At 55.8% G+C, this 17,440-nt stretch overlaps 2 protein-coding genes and 1 non-coding gene across 4 annotated transcripts; all 3 read left to right on the forward strand.

Moving 5' to 3' along the window:
* Window positions 1-3,835: 3,835 nt before the first annotated feature.
* On the forward strand, window positions 3,836-10,805 carry TMEM61 (transmembrane protein 61). Of its 2 annotated transcripts, none has more exons than XM_015635603.1 (3): window positions 3,836-3,919; window positions 8,001-8,408; window positions 10,271-10,805. In XM_015635603.1, exons 2-3 carry the CDS (start codon window positions 8,062-8,064, stop codon window positions 10,548-10,550), a joined length of 627 nt encoding a protein of 208 aa, XP_015491089.1. In that variant the 5' UTR covers window positions 3,836-3,919; window positions 8,001-8,061; the 3' UTR covers window positions 10,551-10,805. The 2 variants fall into 2 exon arrangements, with proteins under 2 accessions (XP_015491089.1, XP_015491088.1); XM_015635602.1 differs by lacking the exon at window positions 3,836-3,919 and adding an exon at window positions 3,927-4,282.
* Window positions 10,806-11,955: 1,150 nt separating this feature from the next.
* Window positions 11,956-15,621, forward strand: BSND (barttin CLCNK type accessory subunit beta). The gene is made up of 4 exons (XM_015635608.2): window positions 11,956-12,291; window positions 13,289-13,368; window positions 13,694-13,936; window positions 14,614-15,621. The coding sequence occupies exons 1-4, from the start codon at window positions 12,115-12,117 to the stop codon at window positions 14,897-14,899; spliced, it is 786 nt and encodes a 261-aa protein (XP_015491094.1). The 5' UTR covers window positions 11,956-12,114; the 3' UTR covers window positions 14,900-15,621.
* Window positions 15,622-17,300: 1,679 nt separating this feature from the next.
* TRNAG-CCC lies at window positions 17,301-17,371 on the forward strand. Its single transcript has one exon. It is a non-coding gene; the product is annotated as a tRNA-Gly (tRNA).
* Window positions 17,372-17,440: the final 69 nt, after the last annotated feature.

Below are 17,440 nucleotides of genomic sequence, written 5' to 3' on the forward strand. Positions count from 1 at the left end.
ATGCAGCAGAGGCATGAGGAGGCACTGGGGCTCAGGGATGTCAGCAGAGCTGCAGTTCATCTCACACCTAATGCTGAGCTCACTGGGAAGCAAATTCAGCCAGTCTTTTGTTTAATCAAAATTCCTGCTGCTTCTTTGAACATCAGCATTTGGAATCAAGGATACACAGGAGCTTCAAGCTGAGCTATCCAATGTGTGGAGTAAAGCAAGCTGCTGCTGTGTTTCAGCAGCCAGAGCATGTCTCCTGTAGCTCTCTCTGCTCAGGTGTGATAGATGTGACTGACATCAAGCTTGACTGAGGAGCCTACAGGGCTGGGAATCAATGTTTCCTCTCTGCAGCAGAGCTGCAGCAGCTGTGGCACGTAAAACACGCTGTATGGTGGGTTACCCACCCGTAACACAACCGTGGTGCCTCTTCTTGGAGAAACAAAGAGGCTCAGACATGGGGCTTCCCTGAGGCAAAAATCTCCAGGAGCTCAGGAAAAGTTTTGTCTGACTAAAGACTGAGATGAGATGTCAGGATTTAACTCTTTTCTTCCCCCACCCCTTGTTAGGCAAATTTCAAATTCTTTGTACATTTTGTTGGAAAGCTCCTAGGAAGCTCCTTCTGTCCTTACCTGCAACACAGAAATTTCCCTTAGAGGAAACCCAAAGTTTGTCATACCCATTTCTCTACACAGCAGCCCCAAGAGGAGCTGGCACCTCAGCCAGGTGCTCCTGTACAAACAGAACTCCCCAACGAGGAGCGGAAGGAATTTGAGATCATTGCTCGTCCATAAAGCCCTCTGTGGATGATGCCATCAGCACTTTCCAAGTCCCTTTCCAAAACTTTCCACCACAGTTGTGTTCCTCAGTGTGGTGCAGATTTACAGGCTGCTGGTTGAGCCATCATTACAGTTGAGTAAGAAAACATTTAAGCTTTAAAACACTCAGAGGTTTTGGGTCCAGGGGCTTGCTAGATGATGGACATAGCTAGTGGAGGAACCCCATCAGAAACTGATATTAAACAACTTTATACACATTTTCTTCTTCTATTATACTCCAAACTCAGTAAGGTAATTGGAACTAAATAATAAGATATATTACAAAGTACATATTATGGTGCAAAAAGGCATTCAGTAGTCTTGGGTCAAAAACAAGCTGGTCTGCAGAAGGAGTACTTCTAGGTGAAATAGCCAAAAAAACCACACTCCCTTTGTGGCCAGGGGGCTGATTTCCTTTCACATCCAAATGCTTGGCTTTTCCTGATGGAGACCACAAAGGAGTGCTCCCAAGCCCTGCAGCTGCCCATGCAGCAGGACTGTCACAGAGAGAGCCATGTCCAGCTGCGGGTTCAGCCCCAAAGGACACCAGAGAATGTTGCATCCAGTGAAGGTGCAGGACAAATATTTTCAAAGCCTGGGTTTGCTGACTGGGTTAAGTAGGAGCGCCTGAGCCAGTGTATCAACTAGCATGACTAATTAGGCATTTTAAGGAGATGCAAATTAAGGCAAAGATAAACAGCAGGAGGTTTCTCCTTTGCTTTACACGTGCTGGATGCAGGAACTCTCTCCCATCTGCACGTCCTCATGGCTATGTGCTGCAGCTCCTTATCAGCCTGGCAGGCTGCACCCACTCCTGCTGTGCCCAGTGGCCCATGCTAAGGGAAACATGAGGTGTGCCAGCCCCTGGGATTGGCTTCTCCATGGATATGGACAACATGGACACCTTGTGCCTGCAGAGATGTCACCCCTGAAGCCACATCAGTGCCTCTTTATTGGCTCTGTCACACCCCTGCGACCAGAGGTGCTTACTGGGGGCAGCTGGGCATGGGATGAGTGTCCTGTGTGCCAAATCACTGATGGACACCTGTGGCCTGGCCCAGGTCCCACAAATAACATTTCTGACAGGGACCCTGTGCTCTGGACTCGGTGCATCCAAATTCATTCTTGACTTGGCGCTCTTGGTATCACCCATCCTGTCGTGACTGGGCATGCATCTGCACACAGACACCCTTAATGAAAAAGCTGGCTTATTTATCTTGATTATACAGTGAAATGCACTGTTTTACATGTGATTTGCTGCAGCAGCAAAACTAGGTGAACAGTGAATCAAAAAGCAGCACTTTTTTGGTGCCAGCAGCATTGCTCAGGCTCAGCATCCCTACCTGGGGGAGGCAATTACTGGAACAATCTCTTTCCCCGTTCCTCCTTTGTTCTTGTTCTTGCAGGGGCTGTAACTGTCTTTTATATCTCCTTGTTTTCTCCACTGCAGTTTCACCGTACATGGGATGTTTTACATATTTTCCACAGATATTCTGTCTTTATTTGGAGAAGCCCTTTCCCTGTGACCTGTGTTGCAGCACTTTGTCCACCAGCAGGAAAGTTCTCGGAGAGGGAAAACACATTTTGGCCAAGGTGCTGCTAAGCAGACAGAGGTGCTGGTAGCACTCAGAACTTCCAGCCTCTACCTTGTGGTGGATTATTTATCATGGGTTTGTGGCTGCCTGTAGGCCAGACCTCTGGACAAGGCAGAAGGTAGTGGATGGTTATGGGGCTGAAAAAGCAGTGTGCTGGCACAAAGCCATCTCATTCTACAGCCCTGTGCTGGGAATAGCATGGAGCTGTGCACTAACACCACCTTGAAGTGCTTCAGATGCTGTTTGACAATTAAATTTCAGTTAATACAATATCTGAGCAGGTAAGGAGCAGAAAAAGTTGTCTTATTGTTCTTCAACCGAGTGACTGCTGATTCACAGTGCCCCCAGATCACTGGGTGCTGGCCCTGGGGATTTCTGCCCCATGTTCCTCTTGGACAAGGACCCAACCTGCTGCAGGGCCACTCCTGTGTGAGCCAGCCCTCTGTGTGCCTCAGTTTGCCATTTGTAAAACTCCACAGTGGCTGCAGGTAAATGGGACTGCACACCCACATGCTCTCAGCTGGGCTGAGTGGCTTCTAATCATGTATGAAGCAGATACCAATTCCACAGAGGGGCTTTGCACCAGCCCCTGCAGCATGTGCAGGTAAAGCTCGAGCTGCTTTTGAGCTGGTGAGATGAGGAACTCCAAGAAGTGCAAGAACAGCAGCCCAGGGTATCCACAGAAGTGGCTCTGCCTGTCAGTGATGCTCAGCTGCAGCCCAAGAGCAGCGTGGTGGATGTGTGGATGTGTGAGATGCACATAGCACGGCAGCTCTTGATCAAATCTCCCTCCAGCTGCGTGATGAGGAATTGTGCCTGAATCCAGGTGCTGTCACACCGACCATCCTGAAATTCAGATCACAGCACCCTCAGCTTGTTTAATATCCAGGTGTCCTGAGTGCTGCAGGGTAATAGTTTTACACTAAAAAAGGGTTGACTTAGATTAGGTATAAAGAAAAGAAGTTTTTTTACAGTGAACTTGATGAAACACTGGCACGGAGAGATGGTGAATGCCCCATTCCCAGAAACATTTAAGGCCAGGTGAGATGGGGCTCTGAGCAGCCTGATCTAGTTGAAGATATCCCTGCTGCTTGCAGGGGGTTTGGACTACACGACCTTTAAAAGGTCCTTCCAAACCCAAACCATTCTAATTCCACGAACGAGGAGAAGGGACAGTATTAGCGTTTGACATAGAAGTGAGGAGAGCTGAAGCGATCACAGAGGAAGGCTGGGGCAGAGACCCTCCTGTGCTGCAGCCTGGGTGTCCCACACACAGGACAGCAGCGCTGTCCCCAGGGCAGGGCGGGTGAACAAGGGACCCTTCCCGACCTCTGCATCCCGAACTCCCCGACGGGCCGGAACGGGAGCGGGCTGCGGGGAGCCGGGAGGGAGCTCCGGTCCTGCCCGCCCCGAGCCGCCGCCGCCCCCCGCCCGCCCCCGGCCCCGCCCGCCCCGCGGGCCGCGCTCGGCGGAGCCTCCCGGAGCCTCCCGGAGCCTCCCGGAGCGGGGCTGCCGGCGGCGGTGAGTACACGCTGGGACCGGGGCTGCGGGGGGACACGGGCACCCCCCGTGCCGGGCGGGACAGGGGCCCCGCGGGTGCCCTCCGCTAGAGGGGACGTGGGGCTCAGCATCTCCCCGAAGGCCGGCGGAGGGGACACGTGTGCCGCGGGCAGAGCGCAGCTGTGGGATGCTCTTCCGAGGCATCGCTGTTACTTTGCTCTGAACGGGGACCAAACCCTCGCTGATAACTATCGCAACAAAAGAGCGAATTTGGATAAAGGCAGGAAGGGAGCTCCCTAAAGACACGCTCACGCTTTGGTGCATCTCTGCCCGGCGTTCTTCTTCCGTATTAAAGGTCTCCAGCCCCGCATGGAAGTGCGATCTGTAAGTGCCGTGGAGGGACGGGTGTGGAGGTGGATTTTTTGCTTGATGGCGGTGGGAGAGGTTCAAAACTCTTTTCTTTTCTCGTGTTGCTTGAAAAGAGCGTTTTTCTGAGTAATGCTTAGTAGACCCTATGAATCACCATCTGCATAACTTTATATGGGGGCTGCTATTCTCAGCATCTCACTGGAACTATGTAAACTATCAACATTCGTATCTGTTTGTACATGCAACGTGCAAATCTATTACCTGGAAAACTACTTCGGGGCAGGTCAAAGAAGGAAACAGGGCAGAACAAAATGTCAGGGCGGCTCAGAGAGTGGAGAAGAGCGTTTGAGAGCCGGCAATTGCTATGGCTCCGTGAAAACTTGTGCTGGGGATGCTCACGGGGAGGGAAGGCTGCTGTGCAGATGCTGAATGCCCCGGGAGCGGAGCCGGGAGAGGCTCCGGGAGCCTCGGGTCCCGCCCCAGCCTCGCACCTCGCTCCCTGCCCCTACTCCTTCAGACTCTTCTTGCAGCGGCTGAGCGAACAGCGTGGGTCTTTCAGAGTGGCTCAGGAGAGTTGTGGCAGCCCGAGACAAGGGGCAAGGGTGCGGTGGCAGTGTCACCCGGCGGTGGCAGTGTCACTGAGCTGTGGCAGTGTCACCCAGCAGTGGCAGTGTCACCCGGCGGTGGCAGTGTCACACAGCGGTGGCAATGTCACTGAGCTGTGGTAGTGTCACCCAGCAGTGGCAGTGTCACCTGGCAGTGGCAGTGTCACCCAGCAGTGGCAGTGTCACTGAGCTGTAGCAGTGTCACTCAGTGGTGGCAGTGTCACCCGGCGGTGGCAGTGTCACCCAGCAGTGGCAGTGTCACTCAGCGGTGGCAGTGTCACTGAGCTGTGGCAGTGTCACTGAGCTGTGGCAGTGTCACCCAGCGGTGGCAGTGTCACTCAGCGGTGGCAGTGTCACCCAGCGGTGGCAGTGTCACCCGGCTGTGGCAGTATCACTCAGCGGTGGCAGTGTCACTGAGCTGTGGTAGTGTCACACAGCGGTGGCAGTGTCACCCGGCAGTGGCAGTGTCACACAGCGGTGGCACTGTCACCCAGCGGTGGCAGTGTCACTCAGCTGTGGCAGTGTCACCCAGAAGTGGCAGTGTCACCCAGCAGTGGCAGTGTCACACAGCGGTGGCAGTGTCACCCGGCAGTGGCAGTGTCACCCGGCAGTGGCAGTGTCACTCAGCTGTGGCAGTGTCACCCAGAAGTGGCAGTGTCACCCGGCAGTGGCAGTGTCACCCAGCGGTGGCAGTGTCACCCGGCTGTGGCAGTGTCACTGAGCTGTGGCAGTGTCACTGAGCTATGGCAGTGTCACCTGGCAGTGGCAGTGTCACCCGGCTGTGGCAGTGTCACTGAGCTGTGGCAGTGTCACTGAGCTGTGGCAGTGTCACGGAGCTGCCCCCGCACAGGAACACGTGCGGGGAGGCTGGGGGAGCTTTCAGCGGAGCTCCCTGCGCTGGATTTGTCAAGAGAGAGAAGAGTTTATTCTCTCGAGCTGTCAATCCATCACCTCCCAGAGGCTTCTCCACCAGAGGCTTCTCCACCTTCCCTCCGCCTCCCCCTTGTTGCCAGCTCTCCCAGATGTGCTCAGTGCTGGAGGCTGCAAAATTCCCCGTTCCCAGGCAGGGGGAATCACAGCATCTCCTAAATCTCACCAGGGTATTCAGAGCATCTCCCAAACCTCACCAGTCTGACCCCAGAATGTGGAGAGTGTTTGTTGCAGAAGGTGAACATTTCAGCTCCTGGGGCAGGTTCAGTCCAGTGTTTCAGTTTGGAGTGACCTGACATTTCCATGCAGTTGGATCAAGAGCTTTGCTGTAGGGTTTTTTTTTGGTGAATATTTTTTCTTTAAACAATATGCTGAAATTTCTGCATGAAAATGCATTGCTGTCCAAAGGAGCTGCATTCACAGGTCAGTGGGGTCCTCATTCTCCTGAGCATCTCCTGCTGCAAGGCAACCCGAGTCCAGCTCTTCTGTTGTGTCCTGCTCACGCTCAGTGATGGTTTGGGGATTCTGATCCCTGATAGTATCTAATACCATCTCCAAAAGTCTCTTCCTTACCTCAGCTCAGCCAAGCCCCTGCCACTCAGGAGGGAGCATCCAAACAAGGCCCCCATTATGGAGGGAAGGCTTTTCTCAGCCCAGGAAGATGACTGCCTTCCCAGTGGGTGGCCACAGCTGATGACCACAGGTCACAGCCAGCCCAGGTGGCATTTTGGGCTTGTGACCCTGGGACAAAAGCTGGAGTGAGCTGTTGGGGCTTCCACCCCTGCAGCTTTCCTAAATCTCACTTCTCATCAGATTCCTTCATTAAATGTTGATTAGATCAGGTAGTGTTTCTTTCACTACAAGGTAATTTGGCATTCCATTTAGTGGGCCCATCTGATAAATAACAGCTTGAAATAACATAATTCTACCCGACCTTGATGACACCAAGTCCATGCTGGACTTGGGCTCCCTGCCTAGCTCTGGCTCTGCCCTTCCAGATCTCAGGGTACATTTTAAGACCCCTCTGTAGGAGATGAGCCCTGCCTGGAGGAATGGAGACCAAAGCCACCACATTATTGTCCTGTTACTGACACACAGGCAAAGCAATGAAGGCAGAAGTGACAGCTGAGTGTGGGTCATCCATCTGTCCACCACCTCTGCTCGAGCTCCTCCTCTGCCCTGGCCATCCCTCATGTGCAGGCTCTCTGCTGGCACTGCCACCATGACAAACCTTTGCAGCAGAGTCACCCAGGACTGAATCTGTTCAGAGGTCTTGGTGCTTAATTCCCACATGGTCCAGAGCTTTTTGTCCTTTGAGAAGTGTGAGCTGAGCCTCCATCTTCTTGCTGGGCAGTGAGCAGGGTTGGAGAGGACATGGTAGGACCTCTCTGCCTCCCTGGTTAGTTGGGAGCTGGGGGTGCACAAGCTGAGGGAGCAGATGCCTGCTGTTTGCTGGAGAAAGCAATGGGGACTGAGATCACCCTTCCCCTCCCCAAGTTTTCCAGCACAAGGGAAACTCTCTGCATGTGACATTTAGCTGAAAAGGGCCACCCAGCAGGAACATGTGGCACTACCTCACCTGTTTTGTTGTCAAACCAACCCCAAATGACCCTGACAGGGAGGGTGAAGGTGGTGATAACACCTGCAGGATCGATCTTGACAGGAACTTGAGGAGGAGCTGACCTGATGTTTGTGTGCCGAACTTCATGTGGATGAAGGTTGAGCAGATTTTTCCAATGTCATCAGTTCTGGAGGAGTAAACAGGCACACTGAAAATTCAGAAGTGTTGACATCTTAAATTTATGTCCCTCTTCCATAAGCCATGCTTTGAAAACCCAGGAAACCCAGCTGGCATTCCTCCAAGCCTGGGAGGAGGTCTGGAATAAAACCCAAAGAGAAGAGCTAGGAGAACTCCCAGAGCTGGGGTGTCCATCCTGCCCTTGTGCCCTTGTGTTTTTCCTTGAAAATTAAGATGTTTTTACGAGGCTGTTGGAAAGTTTACAGGTCCAACCTGGGGCTGACTTTGCTTTTTCCAAAGGCTTCCCATCTGAGATGGTGGAAATGCCCCTTCTGATGGAAAATAATGGTGGCTAAAGGGGCTGCAAGACCTGGATGACTCCTCGCTCAGTCATTTTCTCCTCTGGCAGGTCTTCCTTGAGCTTCTCCCGCTCAAACCTGGCACCTTTCTTGTCTTACAGGACCTGGGCTCTCTCATGCCTTGTCTCACTCTTCTCCCCTCCTAAAACCTCCTCCTGAAGGATGGCAGCCGCCTCTTTCCGCTACGGCCTGACCATCACGGGGGCGGTGCTGCTGGTGACGGGGACGCTGTGCTTTGCCTGGTGGAGTGATGGGGAGGTGGGCTCCGGCGGCGGGGCTCGCCTCCTGCCTCCCCGGGAAGCCGAGGCCGTCCCCAGCTCCTCCTCCTCCAGCGCCCTGCTCCGCTCCGTCAGCTTCTTCTGCTGCGGCATCGGCGGCATCCTCCTCATCTTCGGCCTCCTCTGGTCCGTCAAGGCCAACGCCAGGGTGGTGTCCCGGCGCTACCAGTACCATTTCCCCAGGGACCTGCAGTACTTCACGGCAGAGCCTCCGGAGAAGTGGAACTGCAGGTGGGAGCCTGGTCCCTGCCGGTGTCTGGGTGGGCAGGATGGGTCTGGCTGTCCCTGCAGCCCCCTTGCTGGCTGGTGAGCTCACAGGAGCAGCAGCTCTGCTCTGTGCTCTCCTCCTGCTCCTGCTCATTAATGTCAACCCTCCCTGCCCACACTGGCCGTGCCCGTGGCTGGCTAGGCTGCATCCAGCTCTGCTTGCCCTGCAGGGCCATTACGTGCCAAGGGACACATCTCCTTAGCAGGGCTACCAAGCAGAAGAATACATTGGTTTTCTGGCAGAAGGTTTGGATGTGGGGGTGGGGAAGGGTCACTCAGAGCTCCAGTCCTGGTCTCCCAGGTCTGCAGTGCTCTGTAAGGATGAGGGTGTTTATAACATCTTTAATGGGAGCAAAATATTTTCTATAAGGGAGTTGAATGGGGAAAAAAAAAGGGAAATAATCCTTCGAATAGCATCAAGATAGGAATGCAGGCAGAAGGCCCTTTATGAAGCCCATTTCAGGGTATAGAAAGACTACTTGCCCTGCCCTGAACACCACTGATGCTTTTCAGGTTCCCTGAATCTTCCAGTGTGAGCCCGAGATTTACTCCCACTTCTTCATTTAAAAGTCTTTGGATCAAAAGGGTTTTTTTATTCTGGAGACTGCTGTGGAAGCAGAGCCAGCCAGCCCTTCCCAGTGCTGCTTTATGGGGTCACAGCAAAGATCTTGGCTCTGACATAAATCGGGCTCTGGGGAAAAACAGAACTAAAAGAAACTCTTAAGAACATGAAACCATAAAAACACAGTTGGAGTGGGAGACACGTTTCTGGTTCTCCAGGGATTTCAGTGCCCATCTGGATATCTGTGAGCCTGTGGGCTGGTCTGGGTATCTTGGAGGAGGTTCCTTGTCCCAGGAAGGGACTTTGCTGTGTCCCTGTGGGGAATGTCCCTTTCCCTGAGCTCCCAGCTCCCCTGCTGGATGGGGTGCAGCACCCTGGCAGTGCTGGTGCTGCAGCAGCTCCAACAGCCCCAGAAAAGCATCCTGTTCTGGGATAAACCCCCCTTTCCGCATTTCCAAGGTAGTGTTCCTGTGCGAGCTGAGGCTGTTTGGCAAATCCCTGGCACAGAAGCCCGGGGCGGTCTGCCTGGGACAGAGATCTGCCAAGTTCAGGATGGAGGCATCCCTGTGGAGCACATGGCTTTTCCTTTGGACCAGCTGTGCCCTCCCATGCCTGCTGCCTCCCCAGCACACTGGGCTGGGTTTCACCTGCAGTGATGAGCTGCTTTCACAGCATCTCCAGCTTTGGGACTGCACCATTCTGTAGGGTGCCAAGCTGGGCCATGCACAGGGCAGAGGTTGTCAGAGGTTTTCCCTGTACACAAGCTGTGTTTGCCCAGGAAAACTCTGCTGGAAGTGGCACCAGGCTTGGCCAGTGCAGGCGGGGCTCTGGCTGGCATGGGAGTGGGGTGTGACCACAGTGACCTGGTGTGCCTAGGGCTTGTCCATCTCTTGTGCCAAACTGCTCCCTCAGCTGTCAGCAGCCTCTGTTCTTCAGGTGGTGAATTAAGGGTTAGGCATGATGATGATGATGGTGCTCTTCTGCCCATGGGACCCTCTTGCAAAACCTCATGGTTGCCAGGAAGCAGCTGACATGGTCACCCCTGCACACATGACACATGGCACTTCAGCAAAACCTGCCCATGTGCTGTTCCCAGTGCACGCCTTAGGCAGCTCAGGGATGCTCCAGACAGTGGGGTTGGTGGGATGTTGGGTGGCTCGAGTTGATGGGGCACTGGGATGCTCCAGCTGGGTGCTGGGATGCTCCAGCTGGGTGCTGGGATGTTGACGGTGTGCGCTGCTGGGTTTCTTCCTCTTCCCTGCAGCAACTGGGACGCCAGTGCCATCCCCACTTATGAAGAAGCCCTGACCTGCAGACCTGCCCACGGTGCCCCGGCCTATGTGCAGCCTCCGGGGAGGAAGGAGGAGCTCACGCCGCCCCTGTACCGCTACCTGGAGGAGGACGAGAGCTGGCAGGGCGGCCGCCGGCGCAGCTCCTCGGACAGCGCCCTGTTCCGCCCCAGCCCGTCCTGGCTGGACGCGCCCGAGGAGCCGCAGGCAACGCCGCCCCCCAGCTATGAGAACATCAGCGTCAGAGGGGTCTGAGCTGCGGCAGCCCCGAACGGGACTCTGCGGGTGGCTGCCCAGTCCCTCAGCTTTAAACTGAGCCTCTTCTTTGTGGGGGTGAGAGGAGGGTGGGCGAGGAGTGGGAAGGGTCAGCCAGGCTTTCCTGGCTGTCCAAGCGGTGGATCCGGCGCTGCTGGGATCGTGGGTCCTGCAGGTGATGTGTTCAGAGCGCCGGGCGTAACTGGCATGTTTGGAAGCTTTCATATTTTTAATAAAACCACTGCTGGTTTCAGAGGCTTTGCATTCCCTGCTCTGGCCCACCCTGGGGAGCTCCTGTCAGGCCCACTCAGTAATAAATCCGTGGCAAATCTGGCCAGAGAAAGCCCAGCTCTGTCTGCACCTTCCACTCCTCTGCCTTTGCAATGCCCCTTCCAGCCCTGTCTCCATGGAGTGCCTTCCACCCTGCTTCCCTAAGTACTGACTCCCCACGCCTCACTTCATTTGGTGTCAGGGATGCTCAGTGGGTCGTGCCTGTGGTCAGAGCATCCAAGTGCACTTGGCATTTCAGGCAGTCTCCTGGAAAAGCCATGCTGGGTGGCACAGCCCCCTCCCTCCCTGCCCTCCATGGCTGGGTGTGCAGCCTTGCCCAGAGGAAAGGCCAGCTGTGGCAGGGGCTGCTGCCAGGTCCTGCACTCCACCAAAATAAAGGGCTGCCCTGGGCCCCCTGTGGCCCTGCAGGGCTGCAGAGGGGCTGAGGAGCCGCAGCCACGTCTAACGTACTGTTTGCAATATAATTATTTGTCATAAACCTGGTGTTTCAAGGGAATAAAATGAGGGAATAAATCAAGGGAATAAAACAAACATTGTCTGGCTGTTGGACGTGTGGTGGGAAGGAGACACCTTTTAACATCCCAGCTCCAACTTCAGTGAACACAGGGAACAGGGACACTCTGTCTTCATTTCTGTTGGGTGGACCAACCTAACTCCATCCTTTTCTGGCTTTAGTTCCTCCTTCACAGCCCACTTGCTGTCCAGTGAGGCAGCCTTAGTACTCAGCCAGAGCAAGGCAAGGTCTGTTCCAAACCCACTGGCCTCCAAAAAGATCCTGGATCACTCCCTCTTTTCCTGTTGCAGTCACACAGCCCCTGAGAACATGCTGGGCTCTGGTGTCCCCCTTACCTGGTGCTGTGCTAGCTCTGATTTATGACTGGGTCCAGTCCCAGTGCCCAGGGCTGGGAAAATCCCAAGAGCACCAGCTGATCTCCGTGTCCCCATCCCCGCAGCCCTGCTCCCCTCTCCCTCCGTGTCCCTTCCCCAGGCTGTGGTCTGGCTGAGTGTGCCTGCAGGGAAGGTTACCCGGACACGTGCAGGGTGGCTCCACTGGAGTGTGAACGGCAGGGCAGTGTTTGCATTCATTACAAACCCATTAAAAACTGGCTGGCTCAGCCCTGGGCAGGACCAGCTCAACGTGCAGCTGATCCTCAGCTCCTGGCAGCCTCTGGGGAGAGAAACCACTCCTTGCCTTACGCTGTGCTTGGCAGGCAGTGCCTCAGGTGAACGGCCTTCCCGAAATCCCTTCTCCCACCTCTTCCACCCGGAGCCCATGGCGGAGGAGAAGAATTTCCGCTACGCTTTCATCATCTTGGGTTTCTTCCTGGTGATGGTGGGGATGTTCATCATGAGTGTGGAAAAGCCTCAGTACTACATCACCTTCTGCGTCCTGGGTGTCCTGCTCGTAGCCGTGGGCATCACATGGAGCATGTGCCAGTGCTACCCAAAGGTAGGATCCTTCCCGCTGCTGAGCATGCTGTGGGGCTTGAGGGGAGGGAGGGAGCTTGTGCTCAGCTTTGGCTGCTCTGGATGTGCAGCCTCAGTTTCCCCAGGGGAAGCCAGCTGCAGCAATCTTGAGGGGGAATTGATTTGGGAGGTTTGTGCCCTGCTGATGCCTGCAGGGTGTGCCCTGTCTCCTTCACCCCCTGCACACCCCCTGAGCCTGGGGTTTTGCTTTTGGGCAGTAAGGAATAATCCCAAGGAAGTAAACTTGTATTCATCTCTCCCATTCAGCCCCTTCCTTGGGGTCTTGGCAGGCTCCCAGGACCTCCCAGAAGGAACTGTCGTGGCCATGGAGGCCGGAGGGTCCCGGCCCCCTGAGCCCAGCCCTCCCCTGCCGGTCTCCTTGGCGGAGGGCACTGCCGGAGCGCAGCCACATGTCCCTGCCCTGGGAAACTGGCCTGGCAGAAAAGGGACTTGTCCAAGGAGAGGGCATCTGTAGGACTGATCTGAGCATTGCTGGATGGCCTGTCAACAACCTGGCTGCCCTCCAAAGCGTGGGGGAGCCACCTCAGGACCCAGGGCCAGCTGGGACCTCTGAAAGCAGCTGTGCTCTCTGGGCTTGGGGTGAAGCAGAAACCAGCTACCCTCAAAGCTGAGCTCAGCCTCAGCTCAGAGGGAGATGTGGGTTTGCCACTGTGCTGGAGGCTCAAGGATGGTGTGGTCCCTGACCACTGACCTCCTGTGTGGGCCTTGGAACTCCCTCTGGGCTTGGGCACATGTGTGACTCCATGGGGGGAAAGGCATTGAGAGCAGGGCTGTGCTGGATTCATTCATTCCTTACTGGTTTCCCTCAAAAAAGCCATTTCCAAGGAAAACATCTAAATACGGTGGGAAAAGACCCTAAACCCAGCTGAAGGGACACTGGCCCTTTTCCCACTAGGAGGGCCAAGGGACCCCGTGGTGCCCAGCACAGCCCCTGGGCTCTGCTTCTCTTTTCCCCCCAGATTACGTTCATCCCTGCGGACCTCGGGGTCGAGCGGTTCCTGGACTACAAACCCATGGTGCTGCCACAGAAGGACACTGGGTGGGTCCCACAACAGGGTAATGTGTGTGCCCTGAGGCTGGGGACTGCTGCACCTCCTGCAGCACAAAATGCCAAGCAGGGATCAGGCTGGGAGGAACAAGGGCTGCCTGAGCTCCCCCATGGCTGAGCCTTTGTGATGCCAGGGCATGCAGAGCATCCAGTGATGTTCCTGCAGGCATCCCCTCCCTCTGCTGCTGGGGTGGGCCTTGGTGGCCTCTAGAGCCTCTTCCTCAGGTGATGGAGCCCTGTGTGCATGTGCCTGAGCATCTCCCAGCTCCATGGGGTGCAGGGCTGCTCAGCACCCTTGTTGTCCCTTTGCCTGCAGCTTGATTACCCCTTGCCCCAACCAAGATGCCACCAGCACCTACGAGAAGAGCCTGCCATCCTATGAGCAGATCCAGAGGCAGGTGGTCAGCTCGGCTCCATTCCCACCCACGGCACAGCCCAGACCCCGCAGCTGCTCCCAGTCAGCCGTGCAGGCCAAAGCTGAGATCCACCGGGAGCTGGGGGGTGCTGGAGACCCCCTCCAAGACCTGGGACCTCGCCTGGAAACAGCAGCAGGCAGCTGGTATGTGATACCTGCAGGGTTGGGGTGGCACTGCTGGGGTGTGGGGTGAACATGGGGGGATCAGACACCCAATATTGAGGGTGGGGGACAATGCAGAGGGGTTTTGCTGCTCTCACGGCTCTGAGCCTCCACTGAAGGTCAGGTGGTGTCTCAACCCACGAGGAGTCTCTGAATTGAATTATTTCCCAGGAGGAAAGTTAGATGGTTGCAATTTGCATTTTGATGTTTGCGTTTCTGCATTTTGCTTTTATGTCATTTTATCAATATAAACAGCACCACTCACAAGAATAACCCCAAATTCCTGGTCAGACTTTGCTAGAAATGAGATGCCTGGCACGTAACCCTCAAACCAGATGCCACATGTGATGCCCAAGCATTGGTTTGGGAGGTTCCAGAGGGCTCTGCAGATGATGGGGGTTCAGTGCTTTCCCATCCCAGCTGTAGATTCAGGAAATGCAAGGACAGCCACTACTTCACCCCACGGGCAGCAGGAACCTGGCGGGCAGGTGTCCCCAAAACGGCAGGCACCGAGGGCCGGGACAGGGACATCCCAGGGCGCTCCAGCCACCCAGCAAGGGTTCTGCTGGTGCTGAGATGCTGCTCGAGCAGCAGCCAGGGGCTCCAGGGGGAACTGCAGCTCCTGCCCAGCCGCGTTTGGTGTAACCCTGTCTCCGCAGCCCCGCCCGGCCAGCCGCGGGCGATGCCCCGCTGGCATCCCTGCTGGAGGAGATGGACACACCATCGCTGGAGGGCTCCGTGCCCGGCAGCCCCACGCCACAGAGCCGGACCCTGCCCTCCGCCTCCGGCTCCGGCCGCACCCCGAGCAGCTCCTCGGAGGGGGGACAGCACCCCCGATCCCCCTGGAAAGGTCCTGGGGAGGAGGAGGACCTCTTCTACGGGCTCCAGGAGGAGCCGGATGCTCTGCTGAACGGCAGTGATAACCTTTTTGAGCCTGAAAACTGATTTCCAGGAGAGAATGGCCACTTGGCATGGACTCACCTCGTGGAGGGGACACACAGGTCACAGCCTGGAGGCTGTCCCTAAAAGTGCAGTGGCCCCAGGTTCCTGCCTGCCCCTGTGCCATGCTGCACCCCTTGTGCACACCCAGCCACACAGGAGGCTGTCATTTCCCCCAAACCCAAAGGGGATACACCAAGAATTCAACAGAACATGGGACAAGGCCCCCTCACCAAAGCCATTTGGGTGGGCACAGAGAAGCTGGGCTGGGCAGGATCTGGGCTAAATACTGTGCTTGGGAAGGGGAAGGATTGGCTGTGCTGTTTGGAACAGGATCAGGTTTAGGTAGGTAAAACATGCTCAATACAAGTGGGTTTTACCAGGCAGGGGTATCCTCAAAGTCTTTTTCCCACTTACCCAAGCTTGTTGAAATTCAATTTTGGCCCTGAGTCTTCTGCAGCAGGCAGCCTTCATATCTCCAGCTTGGGAGGGGGGCAATGGAGGTGACAGATCGTGCTGTCCCCTATCTCCTGCACAAGGACCAGCTTCCAGCACTCTTGGGGGCACAGGGAAAGGACACAACTGAGCCAAAATCCTGGTGATGGCACTTGAGGTGATGGCTTTGCACACTGTCTGCTGGGCCAGTGTCAACAGCTGCAGGTGGGTTTGCAGGCTGGCACCCACCATCCCCAAACTTCCTGTCAATAATAATTGTTCCAAACCACGTGGATATGCCTCAGCTTGGTTTGTCACCACGACAGGGACAACACAGGGGGCTCTCCAGCACACAGGGGAGCCACAACTTTTGGCTGCTGTGGGGATCTGTGAGGCTGAGCCTCCCCAGGGCAGCTGGGTTTGGATCAAAGCACCAGCAGATCCAACAGCATGGGGATGCTGAGAGTCCCCTGCTCTGTTTTGGGGAAGCTGGGCTGGATCTGCCTGTGCCTGGCATGGTCCCAGGAGGCTTCGGAGCACATGTCTGCTGGCAGAGGAGCACTTCAGCAAATTCCATGGAATCACAGAACTGAAGGGAGTTTAAAAATCCTGCAGTTCCAACCCCAGAAGCGCAAAAGTGGGGGAGAACTGTCCTGCAGCACCCAAGGGAAAGGGAGCACGAGAGCCTTGGAAGGATATTCCCGTGTTCTCTTGTCACCCAGGGAGTGCTGGTACAGTGCAGGGTGTGCAAGAAAAGGCTGTAGCTGAGGTGTCACACCCCCTGACGCTCCTACTGCTGTTCCCCTCGCTCACCTCGGTGTCACCAAAGCAGCCAGGGAGAAGGGCAGGGAGCACCTACACACTCAGGCTGTTTACGGCCAACAGGAGGGTGGGGAGTGAAGGCTCCAGTGTTGGCTAAACATTGTCGCAGGATTGCCAGACGCTCTCCAGGAGGAAGCATTACCAGATGGATTGCATGTTCTCAGCTCCTGCCTGTCCTTCCCAGGGTGGGGGAGCGAGGTGGCTCTGGGAATGCTGTTCGGATGGGCCATGTCTCACTGGCTTTCAGAGGGTGTCTGGGGTGGGATGTCACTCTGTGTCACTGCTCCTGTACAGTGTGGGAATCTGTTAGAGACCCAGAAGCTTTTACCTATAGAACCACAGAATGTTTGGGCTGGGCAAGGACCTTAAAGATCATCTTGCTCTAAGCCCCCTGCCATGGGCAGGGACACCTCCCACTAGAGCAGGTTGCTCCAAGGCCCTTCAACCTGGCCTTGAATATTTCCAATGATGGGACATCTGCAGTTTCCCTTGGAAAACTGTGCCAGGGCTTCACAGTCCAGCGTCCCTCCCTGCTCTCCTGTAGTCTCTGTACTGGAAGGAGCAACAAGGTCTCTCTGGAGCCTTCTCCAGGCTGAACACTCAGAATTTCCTCACAGAAGAGGTTCCTACCTCAAGGCTTGGCACTCACTTTCATTTTTGGCAAAAGGAATCTGTTTTTCAGAAGTGTTTCTCCAGGCAGAGGCAGGGGAAGGGACTGACACGGGGACCCTCTTCCCCACGGAAGCCTTCACACAGCTGGATGTGCATCCCCCAGCCCTGGCACAGCATCCTGGAGCCGAAGGACTCGGCCCCCGCGCCGGCCGAGGTTAAACATTGTGGGAATCGCTGCATTCCTGCATGGAATTAAGGGCCGCCAGCAGCCCCGGGTCTGGCTCAGATTGTGCAGGGTGGGCACCGCCCACGCGTGTCACCGTGCCCGGGACCCGCGGCTGGAGCCGATGGATGGGAAGGGGCTGGCAGTGCCACCCACACGAATCACCTTACCCAGGACCCGCGGCTGGAGCCGATGGGTGGGAAGGGGCTGGCAGTGCCACCCACCCGTGTCACCTTACCCGGGACCCGCGGCTGCAGCCGGGGCCGGGCCTGGCTGGGCCGAGCCCTCAGGCCCGCGCGCCGCAGAGCTTCCCGCGCACCAGTGGTGTAGTGGTATCATGCAAGATTCCCATTCTTGCGACCCGGGTTCGATTCCCGGCTGGTGCAGGACAGCGCGCCTCTGAGCTGTGGAGCATGTAAAGATGTCTACACACCCAGAGATTCTCCCCAAAATCC

Source organism: Parus major, chromosome 8, assembly GCF_001522545.3.
Source record: "Parus major isolate Abel chromosome 8, Parus_major1.1, whole genome shotgun sequence".
Classification (NCBI taxonomy): Eukaryota; Metazoa; Chordata; class Aves; order Passeriformes; family Paridae; genus Parus; species Parus major.

Bases quoted from the DNA above. Each gene is read 5' to 3' on its own strand.
- TMEM61 (XM_015635603.1), top strand. From the start codon at position 8,062: ATGGCAGCCGCCTCTTTCCGCTACGGCCTGACCATCACGGGGGCGGTG. The intron at 8,409-10,270 runs GTGGGAGCCTGG...TCTTCCCTGCAG, and splicing joins CCGGAGAAGTGGAACTGCAG to CAACTGGGACGCCAGTGCCA.
- BSND (XM_015635608.2), top strand. From the start codon at position 12,115: ATGGCGGAGGAGAAGAATTTCCGCTACGCTTTCATCATCTTGGGTTTC. The intron at 12,292-13,288 runs GTAGGATCCTTC...TTTTCCCCCCAG, and splicing joins TGTGCCAGTGCTACCCAAAG to ATTACGTTCATCCCTGCGGA. The intron at 13,369-13,693 runs GTGGGTCCCACA...CTTTGCCTGCAG, and splicing joins CTGCCACAGAAGGACACTGG to CTTGATTACCCCTTGCCCCA.